The sequence below is a fragment of the Lutzomyia longipalpis genome, chromosome 4 (genome assembly GCF_024334085.1).
Source record: "Lutzomyia longipalpis isolate SR_M1_2022 chromosome 4, ASM2433408v1".
Classification (NCBI taxonomy): Eukaryota; Metazoa; Arthropoda; class Insecta; order Diptera; family Psychodidae; genus Lutzomyia; species Lutzomyia longipalpis.
In genome coordinates this window covers 24,400,020-24,426,729 of record NC_074710.1, presented here as the reverse complement: position 1 = coordinate 24,426,729, position 26,710 = coordinate 24,400,020, and the positions used below count along the sequence as shown (strand labels likewise).

Here is a 26,710-nt window from a genome sequence, read left to right as displayed (position 1 = left end):
TACCACTTCGCCCTCTTGTGGCTGTATCTGTGTTTACATTTCATGTTTTCCTTCTTTTCTTCGTATTTTCCTTGAGATTTTTCCCTAATTTCATTGAAAACTATTTAAATATTTAGTTTATTTGAATAATGATAAGGTGAAAATAAAAATCATGAAGAAGAAAATTAAATAAATTATGTGAAGGAAATTGTGAGGTTATGTTGCTTTGACAGTCTCGGATGAAAGTTTTTGAGATTTTTTTACACCCAGAAAATCCATTAAAAAATCCATTTTCACGAGGATTTAAGCAGCTAAATCATGCTAGGTGGTTTACTTACAAGTTGAAAAGGTAAAACTAAAAGATTTACAAAAAATCTCTTGTATTTTTGACAGGTTGCTGTGGATGTTGCTCGGCGCTCCGCCCCCGGTATAAGCGCTTAGTTGACAACATTTTCCCCGTAAATCCCGAAGATGGTCTCGTGAAGTCAAACATGGAGAAGCTCACCTTCTACTCGTTGAGCTCACCTGAAAAACTCGATCGCATTGGGGACTATTTGTACCAGAAGGCCACAAAGGATATTCACAGGAAGCGATACAAGTAAGGCCTTAAAAATGCATTTTGAGGTTTTCTTTCTAAATTTTCCTTTTTGGGATTTGATTTGAAGGCTTGTAGAGATTGCCATGGAGGCGATGGACCTTCTCCTGATGGCCTGTCACGTCCAGACGTTAAATCTCTTCGTGGAATCCTTCCTGAAGATGGTGCAAAAGTTACTCGAGGATTCCAATGCTAATCTTCAGATTATGGCAACAAATTCGGTAAGAAAGCTCAAAGTGTATGAATTGAAAATGTTTGAATGAGTATTTTGTGGATTAATTTGTTTGGATTAAAGTTTGTTAGATTTGCAAATATCGAAGAGGACACACCCTCGTACCATCGACGTTATGATTTCTTCATCTCGAAGTTCTCATCAATGTGCCATGGGAATCACGATGACATTGAATTACGCGATAGTATTCGCATGGCGGGCATTAAAGGGCTTCAGGGAGTCATCCGGAAGACGGTGTCTGATGATTTAGTGGAGAATATCTGGGAGAAGCAGCATATGGACAAAATTGTTCCATCCCTGCTCTTCAATATGCAATCTGGACCCTTGAGATCCATTGAAGAGGCCACCCCATCATCCCCGCCGGAATTGGCGGAATCTGTGCTACGTGAACTCGTCTCGCGGGCATCTTTTGCGCACATCCGGAGTGTCCTGAAGCCCTTGCTAACCCATCTGGATCGTCATGAATTGTGGGTGCCCAATCAATTTGCCATCCACACCTTCCGCATTGTGATGCTGTCAATTCAGCCCCAGTACTCCTACACCGTTGTTGAGATTCTCATGCAACATCTCGACACAAATCTCCAATCATCCCCCAAGACACGCACATCCCTTGCTGTTGTCCTGTCCAAGATTATTGCAATTGCAGCTGGGGAGAGTGTCGGCCCATCCGCATTGGACATCATCAATAATCTCCTGACGCATTTGCGTACGAGTGTGGGAACAAGTGAAGATCCCCCACCGGAAGAAGCCTACTACCAGGAAGCCCTCATTAACGCTCTGGGTGAATTTGCAAATCACCATCCGGACTATCAGAAGATCGAAATAATGCTCTTCATCATGAACACAGTGCCGGATTTGTCGAAGAAGAGTCATGCCGATCAGATGCTGCAGAATATCTTGCTGAAGAGTCTCCTGAAGGTGGGGATGCAGTATCGCACGGTGTCGTATGAGAAAGCCTTCCCGGTTAGCTTCCTTCAGCCCCTGCTGCGTATGGCACGTTCCCCGCATGCCCCAACGCGCATCATTGTCATGCAGATCCTCCAGGCACTGCTGGATCGGCATCAGAATCAAGCTGTGCTGCACGTTGTCTCAGCACGCACGTACACAGCCCTTTCGCTGGAGTCCCCATCGCGGGCAGATATTCTCTTCATGCATAAATACGGTGGGAATGTCATGCGTGCCCTTGTGGATGCTCTATCGCTGGATGAGCGTCTCGACTCTCTCGCAGCTGCCTACAATGCTGCAGCTCTGCTTGTTGTTGAAACTGCCTGCGGGGAGACACTGCAGGACTTTTTGCTCTTCATTATGGGTATTCAAGTTAGTGGAACAGACACCGAGGGACTCAGTGCATCCCACAGGGCCAATCTCCATTCCATTGCTATTGCTTTATTAGCTCTCCTGGCCAGATGCACGGGAGTTAATACGCTGATGGAGTATTGTGAAAAGGTAAGACTACAAATTCAGTTAATTTGTCTTTTTTTCTAAATATTTTGCCTTATTTATCAAGTACCTGATGAAGGAGGAAAGAAGTCTTCGAAGAAATTCTTTAAAATGAAATCTCTTGCAGATAATTGAAGCCCGCAAGGAGGAAGCACGACACATGCTTCCACCTCTGGATGATCCATCATTCTCCCTGGATCAGCTAGCTGTTAGCCCACCGCATTTGTTGATGGATAAACTGGCACTCGCTGAAGCTCTCCAGCAGGCTGGTCTTGAGCACACCCGCGTCCAAACGGGTGATCCTTTCGCCATTCATCAGGAGGACACCTTTGCGCATCGCCCCTCGTGGGTGGATGCCCCACGCGCGGGAAGTAATCCCGATTTGGGGGCCTACAATGATGGTGACAGTGTCACAAGTTCCCCGGACGTTCAACGGCGGCCCCTTCCCACGGAACTCAATTTTGAATCAATGAAACGCCTCCTAACGGAATCCTCCGAAGGTGCGAAAAAGGAGGCACGCGAACGGAAGGCAACGGTGGCTAAATACTTCCGTGAAGCAAATTTTGATGAGCTGGTACGTCGTTCGGAGACACGTCATGATGCCATTCAGAATAAACTCAATGAATTATTCACATCATTGGCGAATGAGCGACAAATTGCTCAGAATGAGAATAAAGGGACACCTGTGGCACAGAAGAAAATCTACGAGCAAGCTTTCCCGGAGCTTTTCTTCTTCTAATCTAAAGGGCCCCCCCTAATACAGCTGCAGCTCATCGGGTGAGGAAGATTATAAAGTTATTAATTTGATGTTTTATGTGTTATCCAAGTTACAGAGTATACCAACGATGTCAAATAATTATATTATAAAATATTTAATCCCAAAGGCGCTATAATCATTCCTTAAAAGGACAAAAGAATAGATAAATTGTAAAGGAAAGAAAGAAAAAAAAACATTTGTTGCAATAAAGTTATGGGTTTCATGAAATTCCACACGATTCTTTATTAATTACTTTTATGTATTATTTTGAACAATATGATCTGACTCATTACCAGAGAAGGTGCTTTGGAGGTGAGAGATATAATTATTATTTAGCCAAGTTTTAAGACATCCAATTGCATGTTATGATGACAAAATTGCTTGTAAGTTGTTGGAACTGCTGCAAATCGTGTGAGGATTGTTTTGGATTGTCGAGAAAAAGAATTCTTCTTGTTTTTTTTTATTTATAATTATACTGCATTTTTGCGGAATCCACGCAGAACTTCACCAGGAAGATTTTTTTTTGGCGTGCGCTTATTCCACACGAATCAGTTCCACATCGAATGTGAGGGTGGCATTGGGTGGAATGACACCAGGATGCCCACGGCTCCCATAGGCGTAGTCCGGTGAGCAGACAAGCTTGGCGCGTTGCCCCACAGACATCTGCGGCACACCCTCATCCCATCCGCGGATGACCTCACCCTGACCTACGGTGAACTTGAAGGGTTTCCCGCGTGTTCGTGAGGAATCAAACACCTCCCCATTCTGCAGGGTACCCGTGTAGTGGACGACAGCAGTCTGACCATTCTTCGGGAATGTACTTCCTGCAAAAAAAAATTAATTTAATCTTTTAAAGAAAAATTCCTCTTATCTGCTGCAACTTCATTTTATTGCAATTAATCAGGGAATCAATGTGAGATAGAGTTTTATTAATAGAATGGTCAATAGGCCAGAGTGAGGCTTTGTATTTATATCTCGCTACTCTTCTAAATTGAACCTATATTATTGATTAGAGAAGGTTTTTGAACAAATGGGAAACCAATCGCAGAGAGATTTCCCGTTGATTGAAAATACCGTCCATGTGGCTAACTTTAGCCAAATACTTTGTTTAAAACATTTTTTTTTTGTTTTTAACTCTTTAGCAATGCGATAAGTCAAAAAATTATTTTATTGGTTTTCTAGAGATAAATTGTTTTTTTTTTCATTTTCTTTTTCACATTGTCTCGGAAAAGAGTTTTCCGGAAGAAGTTCCTTATGGAATACAACATTATTTTTATGCAGATTTTAGATAAAACGACAAGGATAACTTACTAGACCAAAAAAAGAATTCTAAAGAAAATATTAATAGCAAAGAGAAAATTTAAATGCTCTAGTCGGAAAGAACTGGAAAAATATAAAGTTCCGGAAGAAAATAAAAAAAAAAAACAACTCAGTAATTTGATTCATGATAACAACACGTAGGGTAATCCTCTCTAATAAACTTATTGTTCGTTATAATTATCCCGTGATAAACTCCCGAGAGTTTTTCGCAAAAAAAATGCGAATAACCACAGAAAAACGCTAAAAACTTTCGGGAGTTCATCATGGGAGAATTTTTCCTTTTAGATTATATAAAAATACCGAGAAGTGTTTCAGATAAGAGTTGAGAAGAAGTAAGTAAATCAACTTCAGTGACGGATGCAACTACCAAAACCGTAATAAACAATAAAAAAAATCAAGGAAACAATAGAAAACGAAGAATTTAGTGTACTTAAACGTACATTGGCAATGATTCGTGAAATATGCCATTTTGAAAGATCAATATAAGTCTAAGAATTCAGTGTACTTAAACGTAAGCTGACAGAAATTTGAGTTTTTCTGGGTGAGAAATCCCACTTTACCGACGAAAAACCCGGAAATCATTATTATTGACAGAAATTCGTTGAAAAACACACTTCTTGCGAAATGGAGTGTCTATGTGAATACATTAAGATATCTCAAAGAATCTATTTCGGAAATGAAGGAAAATCCAGAAAAAAAGGCTCAGAATTGATGAAAAAAAAAGAAACATAGTAGGGGAGGGCGGGGCTAATAAAGTCACTTAAGGGTTTGGAAAAAGCCGAAAATATCATATTTCCTAGCTAGATAGAACAAAATGATCTGAGAAAGAGTTGTAGGGCAAGAAATATCCTAAAGAATTGAGCTATTCATTTCGCTTTATCTGTTTGGGAAATATGATATTTTGAGCTTTTTCTAAACCCTTTAGTGACTTTTTTTACCCCGCTCTCCCCTAAATATTTTTTTTTAAGATAAAAACTTAGAAAAATGCATGACAGTTAGTTAGTCATGGTTAAGTAAAAAACCGTTCTAAAATCTTATTCTATAGTTCAAGAATTTATGTACATTTCTATGATTTTTTATACACGTTCATATATAAAAACAAATGTAAAACACAGTTGCTTTTAATGGGAAAATATGTATAAAGTTAGTGCAAAGTTAATTTGAATAATGTGTTCGTTACTGAACAACTGTAAACAGGCAAATTAGAGCTGGAAGTTCTAAATTATTGATTTAAAAATATTGTTTATAAGTTTTTTAATAATTTAAAATTATTTTATTTAATTGAACTGGGCAAATTGGCACGCATTGACGGTATAACCCTTTAATCTATCTTTAGCGGTCTTTTCTCAAATTAATAATTTCTCTGATAAGAAAATTGAATTTTTTTAGATTTTTTAGAGGAAAATTATCTGATTTGCACAGGAAATTTCCTGCAAAAGGAATAAGAATAAAATTCCCAACTTCCGGAACATTTTCCAGCCAACCGCGTGCCACTACAGAGTTCAATGAGCCACACACCATCTGAAGGAATTTCTCATTTTTCCTAAAAATTTCTTTAATTGAAAATCAAATATTCATCAATTTATTTGAGAATTTGCATTTGCGCATGAAAAGAATTTCTAATAAGGAGAGAAAATTGATTTGAAAAAAAACTTTCCGATTTGACATCCGCGCGTTCATTGCTCAGAGAACTTTTTTTTCCAATTGGCATGTTTTTTGGTGAAAAGACATTTTTCTCAGGTACTCACCGTCTCCAGGAGAAATTGGAATAATGTCAACACCCATTTTATGCTACTTTTGAGCCTCCTTTACCACCAAAAATGCCTCTAAATGCAAATTTTAATTGCACCGCACGGAAAACTGACGCCCCGGAATCTACAAGAAAGTCCAATGATGACGCGCTAATGCTATAGGAGGAATTGGTATTCCACACATGACGTCAACAAATGCGTTGTTATTTGATTAATTAGTTCAATAAGAATAAAGGAATATGTAAAAATACTTAGTTTTTTATTTGAAATTCAGTAAGTTTCTTAATAAAATTATGATTATAAATCTCATAATTTATTCAAATTTGCGAAAAGTTTGTTAATTTAATAAATTCATCGTCAATTCAAGAATTTTCATTTTACAAACTTGAGTAGAATACCAATTAACCTTTGAATGTCCCAAAAGAAACTCCAGTAAAATAATGGCGGTTGAGGGTAAATTTGGGACATTTTAATGGACTTCCGACAGAATTTTCTCAAAACTTTCAGTAAAAATTTGTTTACAAAAAACACAAAAAAATACCAAAAATAAACATTTCAAACTAATTAATTTTTTAGATTTTTAACCACAGAAGGGAAGAAATGATCTCATCTAAAGACAAAGAAGTTCTTCTGGACATTCAGAAGCGCCCTGTGCTGTATGCAAAGGAGTTCTCCACACCCTCAAAGGATAACATCACAGGAAAAATAGAGGCATGGAAGGAATTGAGTGTGAAGCACAAGTATGCCGAGGATAAGCTGAGGAGTCGCTGGAACTTCCTCCGAAAGAAATTCCGCACGCGCCTGAAGGCAAACTATGGGGGTGATCCACCGTCAGATGCCAGCCTGGAGGAATTTGAGCCAATGCGCTTCCTCGTGAATCACATCGACTGGGGTCGAGCAGAGCGCCTCAAGCGTAAACCCGTTCATCCCTATCAGGTGGTCCACACTCAACACGATGACTACACCAACTACCACCATGTTGCGGAGTTTCAGGTGAAGCAGGAGGAGCACGATGTACAGGTTCTCAGTTCAGACGAGGAAGACCAATCGTCACATTCGCAGTATCAACAGAATATGGATGATTATCCACAGCCAGCACCTGAGGTTTCTCTCCATGAGTACAACACCGACTGCCCGGTGGATTCGTCGGCAAGCACAAAGGATGATGAGCTCTTCCTCATGAGCTTAATGCCATTCATGACTCAATTGTCGGGATGCCAAAAACTACGAGCTCGCATTCGTATCCAGCAAATCCTCTATGAGGAACTTCAGAAGACCGAATGAATCTCTCTGGATTTTTACGTCCATCCAAATCGTTTTTAACCCTTTCAGGTTCATTGGGTCATACGCTGACCCAAAGGCTCGATTTTGAAAATGTTTCAATTTTTATAGTTATTTTATGAATATCGTGTCCAAATTAGTACAAGACTATGTCTTTACAATCCCTGATCATTTTATGATCAGAAAAGGACATCCCCAAGGATTCACGGGATCAGGAAGAACGAAAAACCAAAAATTTTTGAGTTGGGTTTTTTTGCCAAAAATGTCTTATTTGAGTTCAAAGGAACCCATGAAAATTATTTTTAATTAAATCAGCTTGCTAGATTGATTGATCACGGACCTGAAGGGTTAATTTGATGTTCCTCACAAATTTATTACAAAAAAAAAGCATTTGTGTTCACTAAAATATTAATTTAGTCCTTGTTTCAGTTGTTCTAGTCTAAATCTCTATATGTATATATACATAATATAAAATGAAGTGTGAATTTGTTATTTTAAATTTAGATAAAATTCATTTGTCCAGAAGATCTCAAAAATGGTGAGATTGTTTCTCTGGCAAACGAATTTCTTCTAAACGGCTGGGTCGATCACGATGAAATTTGGTACAGAGTCTACTGATACCAGGCGGTTTTCATCAACGACATTCATTTTTCCCGCAGAGCCCCCCTTCGTAGCGCCCCCATATAAAATTCATGCTTTTTTGACTACTTTTTGAATTTGGCGCTCTTTTTGGTACTATTTGCTCAAGAAAAAATGAGATGGATGCATTTCACCACTATCCGTCTCCCTCCCACAATTAGTTTTTCGCAATTTTCTCGCGTTTTCCGCCGAATTTCCCAGCGAAATTACCTTTTTTGTGACCAGGAAGCCCAGGAAGCGACGCCGCGTCGATTGGCGTCGCCGGCGCAAAACTCTCAAAATTCGCGCCAGAAAAAGTCGTGCAAATTCCGGAAAAAAAATCCAGGGAGTTGTGCCCCCAAATTTTTACTGAACGTACTTTGGTCCCCCCTGAGCCACCCGGCAACTTTTGGGGCCCTAAAAATGAGTTTTTCCGTGGAAAATTAATTTTTTTTTAAATGTTTATCCACACAACATACGCATGTAGTGGTAAATTCCACACGTTCCACACTCAATCACCACAAAATACCAGAGTGAGAGGAAAATATTTTTCTCATGCCATCTCGTAAAAGTCGCTTAAAATACTGGAAAAAATCTCTCCCCAAAAGCTAAGCAAATGTCGCGGTTACTTTTTAGCGTTTAATTTTGCCCACGCTTCCTCGGAAGTCGTCGTCATTCTTCAGTCAGCGCTCGAACTCCGCGGAAGAAGGTTGTCGTTGTGTTTTGTGGACTAAAAAAAGTGGTTTTGTGGTGCATTTTGTGCAAATTGAAACATCCCACAGACAGGTGGACATCCTCCACGGACCCCGCTGTATGGATTATTGATTGCAACGATTGGATATTTTGTGTGAAAAAAGTAAATCGAATTCAGGTGAGCTTCACAATCACCACGAATCCGCCCAAAAATTGCCCAACACACACACATTTCACGTGATTTTCCACGGAAAAGTGCGAGGAAATGTGAATTTTATCCACTTAGGGTGGTTATTGTTACCATTTCGGGGGGATTTGTGTGGAATTTTGGGGTATTTTTGGGGTGAAATGATCACAAATTCTTTTGAGAAAAAATTGTCGCGGACGGCGCCCATGAAACGTCATCGACACACACAAACGCGCCATCTTCGACAATGTGTGAAAGAGACGGCATAACTGTGCAAGAAATGTGTGGGAGTGAGATGCAAAACTTAAAGTTTTTATTCAACTTTTTGAGTCACCAAAAAGAGTTGGGAGAAAAAAAAAGGAAAAAATGAGACATTTGGGGGACATTTGATAGGACTTTAGGGGAAAAGTAGGAAAATTTCCCTGGTCAATTGGGGAAAACTCTTAATTGATAGGGTTGTCTCGGTCGCACAATCAAAATGGGCGAGAGAGAGGCGCTCAATTGACCCTGTTTGAACTCTCAGCACTGGGGCACAAAATGGGGCCGCCTGTCTCTGTTGCACGCACTCAATTTATTCAGGTGTTTTTGGGTGGGGAGAATGAGACAAATTCACCATTCCCCCTCATTTTGGCGCCTTTTTTCCTCCCCTATTTGAAAAATTTTACCTCCAAAAAATACTCAAAAAAATCTTTTTATTACAAAATCGCAGCTTTGCACTTTTTTCTTATTCACAAATACCGCGCAACTTAATTAAAATGACGATTTAGCGATAAAAAGTAGTATTATTGATAAGAAAATCGATATGTCCATATCGCGGGTACGATGAAAATGAATTTTCAGCACCTTTCCAAAAATAAAATGCTTTCTACAAGGTGAATTTTAGCATTAGGGTGTGGAGGAAGATGTGCAACCATTAAAGAAGTTCGCTAGAGAAGATCGCTAAAGTCCAAAAACCGGATTTTGTGGGCAAAAAGTGATCAGTTCAGCCACCAAAAAAAAAAACAAGTCCGCGATATTGGCTCTCTCGCTCAATCTCCAAAGTCTCTCAACAACAAAATTTCATTTCTTTCTCGTTTTCTCGGTGTATGCCTCCAACCAGGTGGATCTTGGGTGGAAGAGCGAACACACGAAAAAAGCGAACCCGTATGGTGAAGAGGTTAGATGAAAACAAAGAAGTAGAACGCGAGGAAAGACAACTTTTGACTCCAGCAAACACCGCTCTAAATTAGTCAAAGAAATCATCTTTCTTGGATTGTCCGCGAGGTGTTAACATACACCTCTTTGTTGAGTTTTAATGATTGTGTGGAGAAGGAAATGGAGAAAATGTAGGAAATCTGTTAAAACTTAGTGGTAGCAATGATCACGATCATTAACAGCTTTCTTTACATTCGTATCCGTTCGTATAGGCCGATCATTTATTTCGTAACGATTCATCAGGGTTTTGACAGATTATGTATTTTAAAACGATCATAGTAGGCTTGGTGATCCTCAATGACTCACAGGATTAGTAAGGAAGAAAAACGAAAGATTGCAAAATTGTTGTTAAAAACAACTTTTAAAAAGTTAAATGAAATATCTTCTTGAAAGTCTCGAATTTATTAACCTACATATTTCTGTGCAGAAAATGTACATAAATATCTAGATAGTTATGAGATAAATCTAGATAATGCCTGGACCAAGAATTAATCCTTTAAGGGAGTTATCACACTTGAGCTCTAAGCGCTTGATGCTTAAGATTTTACATGTGACAAAACGAGAAAAAATACCGTTGTTTTCTCTTTCGTACTCACATAGAGGTTATGATGCTCAAGCACTTGGAGCTTAAGTGTGATAGCCCCGTAAGAAACCGATAAGAAGTTTTCGTCTCATAGCTCAGTTTTGAAAATACTTAATTTTGGATAAATAATTTCTAAAGTACATTTTCAAGGATTCACATGATCAAGATGCCTTATTTGAACTTGAAATAGCTCTAGAAAATTATCTTTAATTTATTTAATCCTGGAATCCTAGAATTTCCTGGAGTTCTTACGGTCCTTGAGTGGTTAAGTCAAATTAGATTAGATTAGATTATTTACTGATTCATCTGCGATGGAAAACTCTCAACTGCGGCCATGACCGTCTTAGCGTTGATTATCGAACTTCCAGAGCAAAACCATGGAAAAGGTCCTTAGTCTGAATGGTACCTGTATGTTTACAATTTTTTTAAGGGGAAAAAATTAGGGCTGTGTGACTTGCTTCATCTTGCTTGAGCTTTATTTTGTAGCTATTAGGATCTATCGACTAAAATATGCCAAGATACCTAGGTGACTAGAACCTTCCCAAAGCTTTCCATTGGTTTATTATAAACCTATTTTGGCTGCGAAAAAGAAAGAACGAATCAAAGCTCTCACTTGTGGTAAATCTGAATCTTTTTAGAATAGAATATTTTTAATTTTTCCTCTTCTGCTGTCTCACTGCTAAAATCTTATTTCACTGATAGGAAGCAGTTTGTCAAATTTGGGACTGAATTTTCCACTAAACTTAGGCTCAAAAGTGGCATCGGCCAAGGCTCCATCCTGGGGCCTTTGCTCTTTTCGATGTTTATAAACGATCTTCCGTCCCATCTGGTTAACTGCTCCTACCATCTCTATGCAGATGATCTTCAGATATATGTAGAAGGTGATCCTACAAACTCTTCTCCAGCCTTTCAACTCATTAACTACAATCTTGATCGTATTCATCAGTGGTCCATCTCTAATGGTCTAGCTCTCAATGCTAAAAAATCCCAGGCACTAGTGATTCACAGACGAACTCAAATCATCGCTACAGAGCCTCTTTTCCTTAACGGTGAGCTAATTGCTTTCTCAAATTCTGTGAAAAACTTAGGAATTTTCTTCAACACTACACTCTCTTGGTCAGACCAGGTCAGTGCAATCTGTCGTAAAGTTAATTTTTCTCTGTTCTCCCTAAGACGCTTCAGTGACTACACACCCCAAGTAACTAGACTTATTCTTGCTAAAGCTCTTCTTATCCCATTCTTTACATACGGAGCGGAACTCTTCTTCTCAATGGATAGTGAGTCATTGAGGCACTTGTCTGTGGCTTTTAACAATTGCATCCGATATGTTTTTCAATTACGCTCGCGTGATCATGTATCTCGTTTTCGTGATGCGCTTGTTGGGTGTGACATCCAAGACTATCTCAAAATGAGGGTTGTCATTTTCATATATCGGCTGCTGAGAAGCAATACCCCTGAGTACCTTTCGTCACTTCTTACTCGGGGCACATCCGCCAGAAGAGAATGCCTTATGGTGCCTACCTCATCTATTGACCTTTTCTATAAAAATCTCTTCGTCCAGGGAGTTTCTTTGTACAATGCGCTCCCTCGAGTGGCGAGGATCTCCATCGAGTCAATTAAGGGACATTATTTGCGCGACTGGGATCCAGTTTAGTACTTCTTTTTTTTACATTTGCATTGTTTTTCTTTTTTTTTCTTAATTATTAATTTTTTCTATTTTTTTTCTTTTTTTGTAATTCTTTTTTCTTCTTTTCGTTATTGCTCACTTTCTTTTTTTTTTAATTTCTCTTTCACAACAAAATATTGTAAGAGGGACAGACCCTAAATTTTTGTTGGAAATAAAAATAATAATAATAATAATAATAATAATAATAATAATAATCTAAATTTAATTTTTGATTTAATTTATTCCTTATTGAAAAATCCTCAACGGAAACAATTTCTCAAATATGAATAAAAACTAAAAAATGCTCTGCAATAAAGAATATAATCTATGAAAGGAAAAAAAAAACAGTGAACGAGCTTTAACAATAAACGCGTTAATTGCTGCAAAAATTAATTCCACTTCAAGTAGAATTTTATGAGAGGAAATGACATCACAATATTTTTTCTCGTTCTCTTTTTATGCTAAATACCGAATGTATTACGTGTTGTTTCACCCGGCAAAGAGTGCGGGTGAGTGTTGGCGTACAAAAAACTAATATTTTTTTCAACGTTACAGAGATTATAATATGAGAAATTGATTTCTTAAGATCTTCAAATGAGAATTTCTTTCAAGTGGATAAAACAATCTTTCAAGAGAATTTTTATCTACTCGCACCATGATCTATTTTCCTTGACTCAATTTATTATAAAATCTTCTGACTGAAGGTTTTTTTCTTCTTTCTTTCAATGTAATAAATTTCAACTCAATAATAACAAAATTCCTTTAACTTGTGAAATTTGACATTTATCCTGATTGGATCCTGATGATGGGAAAAAAACTCCCTCAGGCTTTTTTTGGAAGGGTTTCTCTTTGTTGGGAATGGGGAAAATGTTGGGGGTGAGTGTATTAAATCGATAAAATGCGAACTAAAATAGATATATCTTCTCAAACTATTTTTGACATTCTTTCCTTTATTATTTTCACTCTGCGAATTTTTTTTACCACACACAAGAAATACACAAATCAATTTGTTTTCCTTCATCCTCTTTCACATGCGGCTTTCTCACCGGAAAATTCTTGTGTATTCAGTGGTTCTCTCAACCGATTTTCCTCTTTTTTTTTCATCATCATCATGCTGTTGATATATTGAAAAAAAAAACACCAAAAAGTGTGAAATTGTCTGGTGTGCGTCCATAAATAAATTCTCTTCTAATGTGAAAATTCTCTTTCACAGTGACTGAGTCTCTAAATTAGCTAACAAACTCTGTATTTGAGTGCTGCACAACTCAGGATTTTTCATGATTTAATTTTTTTTTCGTGAAGTGAGGCACAAAAGGTGGTTCTTCTCCATGTTGGTTTACAGCTAAAAATAAAATCAAATTGTTGACTTTTCTGCATTTATTTTCTTCTCCATTCGTCTCAAGAGTCAAACAATATGCTATATTTTCTCGCAATTTAACAAAAAAAAAAAGTAGAAGAAGCTTTTTTTTGGGTGACTTCTGAAATACATTTTTCCACCAAATTGAATTGACAAATTTATCTTTTTCCCCGTACGATAATTCTATGTAATTTGGTCCCCATTGTAGTTTTATGTATTTTTTGTAATTTGAGTTTTTTTGGCTTTCTGTGGGAATTCTGTAGGAGTCAAAATTGTCAAATTTGTGAAAATTATTCGACGGTGAAATGCTAATTTGAATAACCAGAGAGATATGTATTAAATTTCCCCTCGTTTCATGTACAAAACTATTCTAAAAACTTTTTTATCTTCCTCAAAATCTTGTATATTTCAAATTTTTGCTTTTAGTTTACTTCCATTTTAAATAAATTACGGTGCAGTTATCTGTTGCAAAACCACTTGTCCGATTGTGCAAGTAGATAAATAAATCAAATATCCCCTTTTATCAATAATAAATCATTAGAAATATGTTATTGATTTATTGCTTTAGTTGAGATTAAGAAGCAGCAAGTTTAGTAGAATAGAGAATTCAATTTGATTTGATTAATTGTGGAGGATTCAATTGAATTATGTCTCCCTCTTGTTAAAAAAAATAATCATTGTCCCCTTTTGCTTTGGAATTATTTTAGGGGGCGAATTTGTGGGTGGTAAACGTGGTGCGGATGACTTAAAATGAATACTAATGATCACTTGAAATGGCGTGTTTGTTGTATACGGGAGAAATTCCTGCATAGGAATGGGGATTTCTCAAGAGGAATTTGCTTTCCTCGAACACTGAATATTATTTTCAACTTTTGTATTTTGTGTTGCGCTTTTTCATACAAATAAAATAGAAAATGAACGAGAACCACGCCAAAATGTGGTGATGTTTGTCTTGGGAATTTAATCGGGTGTTGCTAAATTCGAAGGAATTACGTCATGTACGCGAGAGAAAATCCAACAGAATATGTGACCAAAAAGTCTCAAGTCTGCCATGGTTTTTATCACTTTTGTACGATGTGGAGGGAATCTTTGGCGCATCCAAAATGTGTTTGCCACCAGCAGATGTTTAGGTCAGGAAGTTTGTTTATTCTCAAAGTAATGATTTCCGCATTGCAAAATTTTCTTTTTTCTCTCTCTTTCTTTTTTACTTTAAGAAAAAGGCCATAAAGAACATTTTCTCTCGCGTTGTGAAACAGAATTTCGTGATGGAAGAATTAGTCAGTTTTGTTTTATATAAAAACTACTAATTTTGACAAATAAGGAAATGAATCACAAAGACATTTTTAAGAATATAGGAAAGTTATTAAGAACTATTTTGAATTCTATTGAAGATGACCGAGTTCTTTCCCTTTGAGGAATCAGAATCAAACCATGAAAAAAAGAAGCTTCTGAGTTCTTACTGTTACCACTCCAAATCAATTCTTTGCCTTGAACAAAAAATCTAGAACTCTAAAAGAATCTTTAAACATTAAGAAAAGAAAAGAAAAAAGAATTCCAGAATTAGTGATGTAGCTTCAATCCGAATGCATTCAAACGGAAAATTTTCCCATATCTTCCATCTTTTGAGACCATTGCTCTCAATGTTGGCGGGTAAAAAGCATCTCAAAGATATTTACGGATTGTGGTGCGAGAACACCGTATTGATTGGATGTGAATTGAATTTTATCTCTACTTGTCCTTTTTCATCCATCTTATATTTTATTTATTAACTTCATCGTCACTTTTTAAAGTTGGTCACACCACGACAAGTTTTCTTGGGTACTTCGTAAAAGAGAATGAATTTTTTTTCATCTTGTTCAATTTCAATCAGCGCACATGAGAATAAATTGAATCTTGCACACACCATACCAATGTTAATATATTGATGCTTGTGTGATACATAAGAATGTAGTGTGTTGGATAAAATCGATGAGGTCATCAGCTAAGAGAAATCATAATTCTCTTAGTGGGGAGTGGATGTCACATGGGGAAAATAGAAGAGAGCGGAGGAAATTAACTTGTTGTGTCATTAATCAGGATTAAGTGAGATCTGGGGATGAAAGAGAGTAAATTTGGAAGGAAATCGATTTTCCCAATGAAGATTTTCCATGATAACGAGAAGGGTATAATTGTGGATTGATTTGTATGCATCGTAGCGTAAGATGAATCTGCAAAGCCAATAAATCCCTTTCTAAGTATTTATTTGATTATTTTGTTATACCTTATTTAATTTATTTTTGCAAAGAACATGAAGAAAAACCGAAAATCTTTATTTTAAATTTATTGCAAATTTTGTTGTTTTTTTTTAGTTTATCATTTTGAAAATCTGAAGAAGATCTTATATATAATCGAAACATCAAGATGATAGCAAAATAAGGGACATTTGTATATCAAAATTTTAGTTTTTGTAAAATTTCTTTTTAATTTATAATTTAATATTTTAAAATTTATACATCTGTCATGATGACAGTGACAGCTGTCAGTTACACTATATCTGTCACTAAAGCTTATGCCAATTAGAAAGTGTTTCGAACTTAACAGAAGGAAGTGTATTTAGATAGTGGATAGGAAATTTATGCTCAATATCACCCCAAACGAGGGCCTCAGCATAAATACTCATGAAAATGGTTTTCCTCGACATTTCCCCCTTCATCATGTTCCCCCAGAACATAGACATTTTCTTTCCTCCCCCCTATTACTATATGCAGTGAATTGTCGATTTTTGGTATTACAACAATTCGTGGGGACTCCCTCTTCAATAAATGTCTCTTCTTATCGATTGAGAAAACTGTGTATACACGAAGAATCATCCTCGCGTCACCAAACGTACAATATTTGTTGATTTTGATGAATTTTTATAGCCTATAACAGTGAGGAAAAATTCATAAAAGTCTACCAGAGTTTGCCTGAAGGTTGAGATGAGTGAAAAGATGTCTTGTTTGATCTTTATTATGGAATGAAGAAAAAATAAGAAGAGCTTCAATAAAAGTCAATTGATATGACTTTCGTGCCGCGGGAAAATGTGTTGCAAATGCCATTTTAAAAGAAAGAACACTTTATTCTAACATTGTAAATCAAAATATAATGCGTGGGTGAAGATTTGCTATCTTCTTCGAGTAATTGATATCATACATTTCTCGCACTTTGTCGCATCTGACTGTGAGTATAATATAATCAAATCACTCGAGGTGAGAGGAGACACAAGAGTGAAAAAAAATGGAACAAAGTTGATGAGTTGAGAAAATGATCAAGCAAGAAGATATTAGAACGAGCACACTGTGAATATTTCTTATTCAATGACATTAAATTGAATTAAATTCACTTTGTATGAATGTCGAAATGCTTACCAATGGAATACACTCACTAAATGAATTTATGCAAATTTTGTAGTCTTAAATCCATCATTTTGAGATTTATTCTTATCAAGTAGCGCATTGCTATATGTATCCCTCTATATATGAAAAATGTTAAATCACAGACAGGTGGTGAAAATTTTGAGGGGAAAATTCAGGCCATGTTCCCCATAAATTCACAATATTGCTCAAATATTTTTTCCCGCTTAGAAAAGAGAAACCCTGTGGCTTAATGTAATAAATTTTCTTGTTACTTCTGTTTACACAAAAAGATTATATGTTGCTCTGTAAAAGAAGTTATAATACTACGGTAAAGATATGAGTATGATAATTTGAATGTACAAAATTGTTTTGCAAAAGAATCTATAGGAAAAAAATCCTAAAACTCACATGTAGGAATATTTTTTTGTTAACTGCCGGAACTTATATTTGAAAAGAATTGTCAAAATTCGTACTTTGACATCTCTTTCAATCTTAAATTTTTCCTAATAAGAGGTTTTAAGTTTTTTTTTTAAGAATCTTAATAGATCTTATGAGAAGTTAAGGCATTTATCAGAATACTTTTAGAATCTTAAGGAAACTTTAAGAATCTTAAAGAAATTCTATGAATCTTAAGGAAACTTTAAGAATCTTAAGGAAAATTTAAGAATCTTAAAGAAATTCTATGAATCTTAAGGTAACTTTAAGAACCTTAAAGAAACTCTATGAATCTTAAGTAAACTTTAAGAATCTTAAAGAAATTCTATGAATCTTACACCGAAAGAAAAATATGCTAGAGGTTTAGAGAATCACTGTTTACTGGGGCTCGTCGCTAAAGTAGTAGACTTGATTCTCCAATATAGAGACACACGAGTCACTAAATCTGATTGTCAAAATGTCACAATTCGGGTTTTTCTGTCATTTCGCTTATTCTTTGTTATGTTTAGGTTATAAACAATAAACTTTTTTGCAATTATTGCAGTTTTTAGTCAAATATGAGTGGTTAAATCAGTTTTTGAGCTAATTCATTGCTGTCAAACAACTGCTGATTTAGTGACTTTGTGTACCCATTCTAGAGACACACAGTCCACTGGGCAAATCTCTGATTGAGGGTGAAAAATTCTCTAATTCTAGTGATTTTTTCTTTCGGTGTAAGGAAACTTTAAGAATCTTAAAGAAACTCTATGAATCTTAAGGAAACTTTAAGAATCTTAAGGAAAATTTTAAGAACCTTAAAGAAACTCTATGAATCTTAAGGAAACTTTAAGAACCTTAAAGAAACTCTATGAATCTTAAGGAAACTTTAAGAAACTCTATGAATCTTAAAGAAAATTTTAAGAACCTTAAAGAAACTGTATGAATCTTAAGGAAACTTTAAGAATCTTAAAGAAATTCTATGAATCTTGAGGAAACTTTTAGAATCTTAAGGAAAATTTTAAGAATCTTCAGAAAACTTAAGTCTGTCTGAGTAGTAAATTTAACCCAAAGTCTATGCTAATTCGAGTACCTACAAAATAAAAAAAAATCTTTTTAAATTGGGTACGCTCGTGCTCTAATTTTCAAATTACATAACGTTCAGTCAAAAAAGAAGCATTCTATCAAAATTTTAATACTAGTTTCCAAAATTATGATAGGCACTGTTTACATACTTAGATACATATACCATATGCTATATGGATTATGTTTCCACCCCCAAAAGTGCATGTTCTTTTATTGAACAAAGTATCTATTGCTATGGTTTCCTTGTGGGTAAAAGTTTTTCCAACATTTTATGTTTTATCGAGTGATTTAAGGGTGTGTGTGTAAAAAAAAACGTAAACAATCTTTCAGTACATTCTCAAATATGTAAAAGTTTGAGCTGAAAGGTTGAAGGGAACAATATTATGTATGTAGGTATGTTAAAACGAATGCTCAATGAAATTTTTATTGTATATAAAGCTTTTTTCCTTCTAAGTACGAAAAGGTATTTCCGGCTTTAGTGGTTTTGATAAGACTCTCTGAGAAATCACTTAAATCCACTTCCTCTTGTGAAAAAAATCTTTCTACGCCATACAGCTAAAAAGGGCTCACTGCGGAACATTTGATAGACAAGATTTTTTGGTCTTTACCATATAATTTTATTATGATCCCCACTGTAGTTATCGTTGAGAATTTATTTATGAGATTTAATGCAGCATTCCTGTGAATCAATAAACCTCTTTTCTTACGTATAACTGCAGGCTTTCGTTGCAGAAATTTTCTCCATAAATTGACGTGTTAAAATGGCACAAATACAGAGTGTAACATATATTAGTTGGTGTTCCACTTCGTGGCCAACACCAAGTATTGTAATCGTCGGAAAAACCGGCCACCTCAGATCGGGTTCAAACTTGGTATGAGCACGTTTTAGACATCCCACATTACGAAAATGGTGGTGGAAAATTTTTGATCCGGCCGGCCTGCCGGCCGGCCTGCCGGCCTGCCGGCCGGTCGCCTAAACTTTGCCTTATAACTTTCGAACGGTAAGAGATAGAGACTTCCGGTTTGAAGTTTTCTATAGAAATATGGGTGTAAAATTTCATTTTTTCGCATTTTCAAAATCCAAGATGGCCGCCGTCCGCCATTTTGAAATACTATCAATCACTTCCCTTATAGCTAGAGGTCTGAAATTTTAGTATGTTGTAGAGCTCAGAGAGACGTTTTCATCAACAATTCATACTTGACAATCGGTCAAGCGGTTTAGCAAATATGGCGGCCTTAAGCAAAAAGTGTTTTTTCGATACAACTCGAGAACGGCTTGACCGATTTTGATCATCTTGGTATCAAATGAAAGGTTTCAAGAAGCCCTACAACTGTATAGAACATTCCAAGTTCCAAAAACATCCGCAAGAGGCGCTAAAATCAAAAACAAAAATTGCCTAACTTTAAGAGGCAATATCTCCCAACATCTGTTATAGATTTCCTTTAAATTTTGATATGTTGTAGCCTGACTCAATATCTGTCACCAGTCCGAAAATGAAGAAAATCTATGTCGCCGTTTAGAAGATATGGCCATTTGAATAATTCTTGCATTTGAAAAGTTCTAAGAACCATATCTCTTGAACCGCTTGTCCGATTTGACTCAACTTTGTATCAAATTAAAGGTTTTGCAATTATCTACAACTTTCTAGAACATCAGAAACCTCTAGAACCATTCCTTCAGGACGAAAAATGCGAAAAACTGTTTTGGTGAAACAAAAATCCGCCATTTTGTGTTCTGGAGGTGACCTTGAAAATTATTGAGATATATGTCAAATTATAGCTTATTTCAAGACCTTTCCAAAACTAGTCATGAAATTTCTGTAGGTGTTATAGAACAAGAGATATGACAATTTTTATGCATCAAATTGCTGAATTTCACTAAAAAATCAACTTTGCCTACTAATATTGTTCACAAATAGTATTACAACGCATAAACAAACTTCTACACGTTGTGGGACACCAACTCTTATAACTGGACGCGTTATGATTGACTTTTCTCTCGGTAGTCTTTTCGTTTTATTAGACATTTTTGCTCTCTGTGTCATACTCTTGGGTGAAGAAAATTGATTGCATAGCTGAGTTTTTAGGGTCATTTTTCACATTGAATATTGTTCTTGGAAAATCCCCACAATTTCTTTTATTTTTCAATTTTTATTCTTGATTACTCTGCATTTTTTATTGTAGGTATATAAACAATGTTTATAAGATAAATATTTGACTATTTACATGAGAATTTAAACAATGTGTTGAGACAGAAGCAAGATAATTTTGCGGTGTTGACAAATATTTGATTAATCCAAAAAATTAAATCACTTTAGTCGCAATTAAAATACAAAAAGGTTGGATTAACTTTCTCACATTTGATTGCCAAGTTCTTCATTTTTCTTTCAAAGGAAATTGATAAAATATTCCAAATTCCTTCTTCGTGTATTTTTGGCGGGAAAAAACAAACGCCAGTTAATAGTCCTTTGAGATCTCTAAACTCTCGTATATACAAGATCTCTCACTAACATTTTATATCGTCTCTATTCTTAGCAAAATATATTTGTGTTCTATTTTGAGATTCAGGGGGCTCAAATGGTTTTACAAACTATCTGCGTGCGGTTTCTCATAACACCCAACTGTGTGTGTTGTGGAGCTACTGGGTGAACCATCTCCAAAGACGTGAGACAACGCCTTAAAATGTTTCTCAATATATGCGCAAAATGTTATTAACTACAAAAGCATATAATTTTTGTGTGTGACTTTATAAGAAAATAAAAGAAAACACGTTTTATGTGTATGTTGGATGTTAAAATTCTCACTGTTGCCACTCTTCTCACTCGCACTCGTGCACCGTGGAATGAAATAAAACCGACAAAAAAATTGTTGTACCATTTGATTCTATGTATTTTATATACTTACATGTAGGTAATAGTATGTTTTTCTCACTACATACTCTTTTATTTTATGTTGTCTTCCACACACGTGGCTCAATTCACGACAAAGTACTTTACAATATACACAGTACCTACATGAGAAAAGCTAACGGATTCGACGTGGTGCAAAAAAGAAGAAGTTGCAGCGAAAGAGGCGCCAATTCCCTCGATGAACCAAGTCTCTTTGACACTGTGTGCACAAGAGTTCATGATCTTTAAAAGCAACAACAAAAAAAAAAACATCTTAAAATTGTAAACATATTTTATTCTACTTAAGAGAAATGTTTATTTTTTTCTTTTGGTAAAAAACAAACAAGGAAAAAATATCCTTTTTACACCTCAATCGTCCTTGGGGTACAATAATAATAAAAAAGTAGAGGAAAGGGAATTGACAGAGGATTTTTAGGTCAAGGGGTTTTTGCTGAAAAAAAAAGCCATTCAACTAAATGTTTTTCTTTCCCTGCCACAGAAAATATATAATTGTTCTTGTTGAATAGGTTTCGTAAATTGCTGAAAATTTGATACAATACCCAAAAGCCGAATTTTGTTAAGTAAAAAACGGAAGCCTCAATGGATTATCTCGCGTACACAAGCTATAGTAATCGTTGGATTAAAAAAGCAACAACTCGTTGAATAAAATTTCATTCTTATCGCTTTGAGACTTGTTGCATGTTAAGTCATCAATAAAATGTTATCAAGAATGATTCATAAATATTTACATGTAAAAATAATGGAATAATTTTACACTTGAATGCATTTCTATAATTATCACGTTGTACATTCTGTACAGATATAGGTATTGATTATTATATTTTGTAATGTAAACAAGTAGTAGGAGATGTAGTAGGAACAATAATGTCATTTAAGGGTGTAATCACACTCTAAAAATACCTCAAATTGAAATAGGACGGACGTGGTGGTACATATCACAACATACTGATCATTTATGTGTTCTAATCTTATTTATCAGTTGAATTAAATAATACATAGTTAACCCTTTCGCGCCAATTTTTAACATTAAAACATTAAGAGTTTCTATCGTGATATTCGTTTTCTAGTTTTACTCAGAAAATATTTCTCGGTCAAAATGGTCGAAAATTGAACTTGTATCTATCTTTGAAAAAAATTTATTAATTTATATATTAGGGTAAATAAAATGTTTGACGTTTGAGTTAGTCTATAACCTAATAATCGCGAAAGGGTTAAGATTTAAAAATTATGTGGCGCCTCTCGTGGTCATTTTTCGAATTTGATGTGCATTTAAAATCAGTTTGATCCAAATCGGGAAATCAGTTTTTGAATTATAGAATAAGAACAAGTTTTTGGAACGCCAGATTAGCTAAACGGCTTGACAGATTTCCAAGATATGAATTAGCAATCCTAACTACTCCGTAACGACTAATTAATGGAGATCCGATAATCCGTCATTTACTACACGATTAATTGATATTGAATTTAGTATTTTTATACCAATAACAACGAATTATAAAGAAGTTTTATCTCCATAATCTGTCTCACTTGATCCCACACTGTTAAAATACTTTTTTGTACACCTTACAAATAAATCTATCTACAATGGAAAAATAAAATTTTTCCGTATGTGGACAAGCCATCAACACAAATTACCAGCAAAAGCAGTGAAGGAGAAACACGCAAGTAAATCATTTTGTAGATTATATTTTCAAGACAATATAAGGAGGGAAGTATTTACTTCAAAAAAATTTCTCACGTGAAATTATCAGAAAAAATTTCACCAAATTTTCGCCTCAACAATCCAAAATGTGTCAATTTATTTTTAATCGATGATGATATGTATTGATGATGTGGGTGGGGGTGGTACCTAAACGAAGAGCGAGAGTATCCCAAAATAGATTATTTGTATGAAGGAGTATTGGGTTCGTGCTTACAATATATTTTGTTCTGTATATAAAGTGCGGCAAATTTTTTTTTTATTCGTTCAACAAATTCGAGTCTCTCTTAGAGACCGAATTATGCACGCATGATGAACAATTTAGTGGTGGAAAAAGTCTCACAGCTACACAAAAAAGAAAAATCATGCGAGGGAGCTCTGTACAAAAAAAAAGTTCGTCCATTTAGGAGGAAAAAGCAACAAAAGTGTTGAAGAAAATGGTCTGAAAATTTCAATTGTTGATTGTTTTGTTCTTTGACTTATACCTCTCTTTGTTTCCCTCACGTTTGATGTGTTGTTGTTTGAGATTGTGTGTGGATGCCCTCAAGAAGAAATAACTAATGTTGCAAACAAGAAAATATTCTATTAACAATCATCATGTTTCCCACGATTCCACCACTAGATCACACTGGGGGAAGACCATCTAATGGTGTTGCTATATCCATTTCAATCTTGCATTTTGCCGCGATGGTATAGCGCGTGCTTCAGGTGAAATTGCACACGCGTGTCATTTTATTCACGTTTTTCCATCAAATTAAAAAAGGGTTGTGGGACATTATATATTGTAGAGAGAAAATATCCTTCAAATGAAGGTTCAATGAAATTCATTTGCGTGAAAAAAATCATTTTTCTTGGGGGGTGGTGACCGCCTTTCTCACACTTCTATAAACACCACACACTTCCTCATGGCGACACTCTGGCTAGACTCGCGCACGCCGTAAATATCTGTGAGTGACACAACTCATAAAATTACTCCCATCGGGCTTTTCTTCATTTTCATTGCACTCCAAAAGGAGGCAATTTATTATAAGTTGTACACTATTTGTATTTTAGTAAAGGCTAAATTAAATTCTTATTAACAAATATATTTTTATTATGTATTTAAATCAATTTTGTACGATTAAACGAGAGGTAGAATGTTAATTTAATTACCTGTTAATTTAACAGGTAATGATGGCTACTTTTAAATTTTGAATTACTTAAGAAGGTGTTTTATATCACTTTTTTTAATTTTTAATAAATGTAAGAACGTTAAAAATGGATTAAGACGACTTAGAAGACGAAGATTATAAACATTGAGTTTACTAAACCCTAACGGCTGTTAAATTCAAATCAAAAGCTTTTGAAACGTTCTTGGAGTTCTAACGTTTGACTTTCCAGACATTTGACGTTTGTTTTAGTGTCTGAATATTTTTGTCAAACGTTTGACATTTGTTTTAATGTTTGATGCTTCTTTTCTTACATTTGACGATCGCTTAAACGTCTGACGCTTTTTTTTTTCAATTTAACGTTCGATTTAACATCTATCTGAACTGAAGCCCATCTTCTTGCGTTTGATACTTATGTTTTAATACCTGACACTTCTTACGTTTGACGTTCATTTTGTCATTTAATGCTTTTTTCTACGTTCGACTTCTTAAATCGTTTGAAAATCTTCTTTCTAACTTTTTTGCAGTTTTTAGTTTTTAATTGAGAAAAAGAATAGGTAAAGCAGATTCAATAATATCAAACGCAAAAAAGCAAAGTTAAAAAGAAAAGTTTATTTCATTATGTCATGAATTCGACAAATGTCGGAAATGATTTAATAAATTATCGGTCATTTATTTTTGACATAAACTATTTATATATTTCTCTCTGTGATTTAATTCAAAAATATTTTATATTGAAGCTTTTAACCCCATTGGTGGGGTAATGTGACCCAATTAAATGATTCAATTTCTCCCTCATTTATATGTCAATTTAGATGATTCTCTAAACTGACATTCCCATCATTTCTTCCTCCTCCAGCCCCACATATATGTATAACTAACTATATAGTTCAGTTTTTCAATTAATCACACTAATTAAAAACGATCAAGTGGCGAGTTTATGGATTGTGATGTGCCAAAAACACGGGAGATGCTTAATTACATTAAAAGGCACATTTTTGGTTGATAAAATTCATTGCTGGCGGTTTTTTTTTCAACAAACTTGGGAATTAATTATCGCATATACTTTTCCAGCTCTTTGGTCATTCACATTTTCCTCTTTCTCTATTATCTGGTAGCTCTCTGTCTCTCCTGGGAGGGAAAAGGTTGAAATTTTTTCCTCTTACATTTGGAATGGCGCGCATGAGCCTGTAAAAGGAAATTCTGTAACTATTTAATGGACTACAATATTAATTTGACATGTCTGGGTCGGTGTGTGGTGGTTCCGAGATAAAAGAAAAATTAAATTGGAAGGTCTTCTATTTTTGGCAAACATCCATAATATACCAGGATATCATTCTCAATGCTTTTGGGGTTTATGGGGCAATGTTATATACCTACATACATAAAAGGGATTCAAAAGAGATTGAGTGTGGAGGATAATTCAAGATAACCACCGTCAAGTTTTTTTTGTCCCATTTCATTTTTTTTGTAAAAGATTAAAGATTAGGCCGCACGGAAAGTTTTTATATTTTTTCATGAATTAGCCATGGAGGCGTTTCTAATGCAGAAAAGCTCCCTTTTTTTTTGGGGGGAAAATTGTGTATGTGAAAGTCCCCTGCGTGTGAGTCATTTAATGAGTGGGGTTTTGGGGATGGGGGCGTAGAAAGAAAAAACTCGCCCCTTTTTTCTGGTCATCAACCCTAATATTGGTGAGGTTATAAGGCGAAGAGAGCTCAATGATTGAACAAATAGAGGTGCGCTAGAGGTAAAAGAGAATTTTCCCTTTTAATTAGTCCTTCTCATAGTTTTCCTTTCACATTTTCTTTTACCACGGAGAGAAGGATCATGTTTCACGGAGAAGTTTACAATTTCCTTCCTCATTACCTCTATTAGGAAAAATTTCCTTTATTTTTTATGATTCCTTCAACCTATTTGGCACGAAGCTATGAATAGCCATACGGAGAATAGAAAAACATGATGTCATCCAAGAAATTCTCTCTTCCATTTCTATGGTGGAACCCATTCTCCACATGGCTAATTGAATTGGAAAATGAAGAACGAAGGGAAGGAAGACAAAAATTGGCAACTTCCTTATTGGTAGCAATCTTGTTGCTGTCTCCAAGCAAGATTGTTTCTAAATGTTTCTTTTATATGCGCTTAAAAGAGGACATTTTGTTCTTTTTATTGGCACTTTATCTATATTGGCCAGATGGAAATACAAACTATCTTGTTGCAAGTTTTAATAATTTTATAACTCTTTCCATTTCACTGGATAATTTAATGACAGTCGGTGTGTGAGGAAATTGATGGTCATGGGAAGAGGGAAAAATAACATCAACACTTTCTTTTCAATCCCATTCAATTGAAAAATAACAAATTGTTCTTTTTTTTTCTTCTTCTGCTCACATTCCTTCATCATAAATCAATTTTATATTGTTGGGCATTTGA

General features: G+C 35.3%; 4 protein-coding genes across 7 annotated transcripts in view; 3 read left to right on the top strand and 1 right to left on the bottom strand.

Moving 5' to 3' along the window:
- The first annotated feature begins 6 nt into the window (after positions 1-6).
- Positions 7-3,236, top strand: LOC129795117 (protein EFR3 homolog cmp44E). The gene is made up of 5 exons (XM_055836158.1): positions 7-304; positions 373-577; positions 645-795; positions 870-2,252; positions 2,374-3,236. Exons 1-5 carry the CDS (start codon positions 298-300, stop codon positions 2,983-2,985), a joined length of 2,358 nt encoding a protein of 785 aa, XP_055692133.1. The 5' UTR covers positions 7-297; the 3' UTR covers positions 2,986-3,236.
- Positions 3,200-6,231, bottom strand: LOC129795119 (peptidyl-prolyl cis-trans isomerase Fkbp12). The gene is made up of 2 exons (XM_055836161.1): positions 6,072-6,231; positions 3,200-3,827 (listed from the first exon to the last, which is right to left on the bottom strand). Exons 1-2 carry the CDS (start codon positions 6,106-6,108, stop codon positions 3,538-3,540), a joined length of 327 nt encoding a protein of 108 aa, XP_055692136.1. The 5' UTR covers positions 6,109-6,231; the 3' UTR covers positions 3,200-3,537.
- A 337-nt stretch (positions 6,232-6,568) lies between these two features.
- On the top strand, positions 6,569-7,840 carry LOC129795092 (uncharacterized). The gene is made up of 2 exons (XM_055836127.1): positions 6,569-6,580; positions 6,651-7,840. The coding sequence occupies exon 2, from the start codon at positions 6,675-6,677 to the stop codon at positions 7,356-7,358; it is 684 nt and encodes a 227-aa protein (XP_055692102.1). The 5' UTR covers positions 6,569-6,580; positions 6,651-6,674; the 3' UTR covers positions 7,359-7,840.
- An 809-nt stretch (positions 7,841-8,649) lies between these two features.
- The window catches only part of LOC129794974 (protein 4.1 homolog), a 33,768-nt gene continuing 15,707 nt past the window's right edge, over positions 8,650-26,710 (top strand). For all 4 annotated transcript variants that reach the window (XM_055835930.1, XM_055835928.1, XM_055835929.1 and 1 more), the window contains exon 1: positions 8,650-8,844. The gene's annotated coding sequence lies outside the window, so the exon portion shown is untranslated. The remainder of the gene's footprint in view (positions 8,845-26,710) is intronic.

What these genes read in the sequence shown, in the direction of transcription:
- LOC129795092 (XM_055836127.1), top strand. Translation starts at nt 6,675, where the DNA reads ATGATCTCATCTAAAGACAAAGAAGTTCTTCTGGACATTCAGAAGCGC.
- LOC129795119 (XM_055836161.1), bottom strand. Translation starts at nt 6,108, where the DNA reads ATGGGTGTTGACATTATTCCAATTTCTCCTGGAGACG. An exon ending in TCCAATTTCTCCTGGAGACG is followed by an intron (nt 3,828 to 6,071) that starts GTGAGTACCTGA and finishes TTTTTTTTGCAG; the next exon opens with GAAGTACATTCCCGAAGAAT.
- LOC129795117 (XM_055836158.1), top strand. An exon ending in ATTCACAGGAAGCGATACAA is followed by an intron (nt 578 to 644) that starts GTAAGGCCTTAA and finishes TTTGATTTGAAG; the next exon opens with GCTTGTAGAGATTGCCATGG. An exon ending in AGATTATGGCAACAAATTCG is followed by an intron (nt 796 to 869) that starts GTAAGAAAGCTC and finishes TTTGGATTAAAG; the next exon opens with TTTGTTAGATTTGCAAATAT.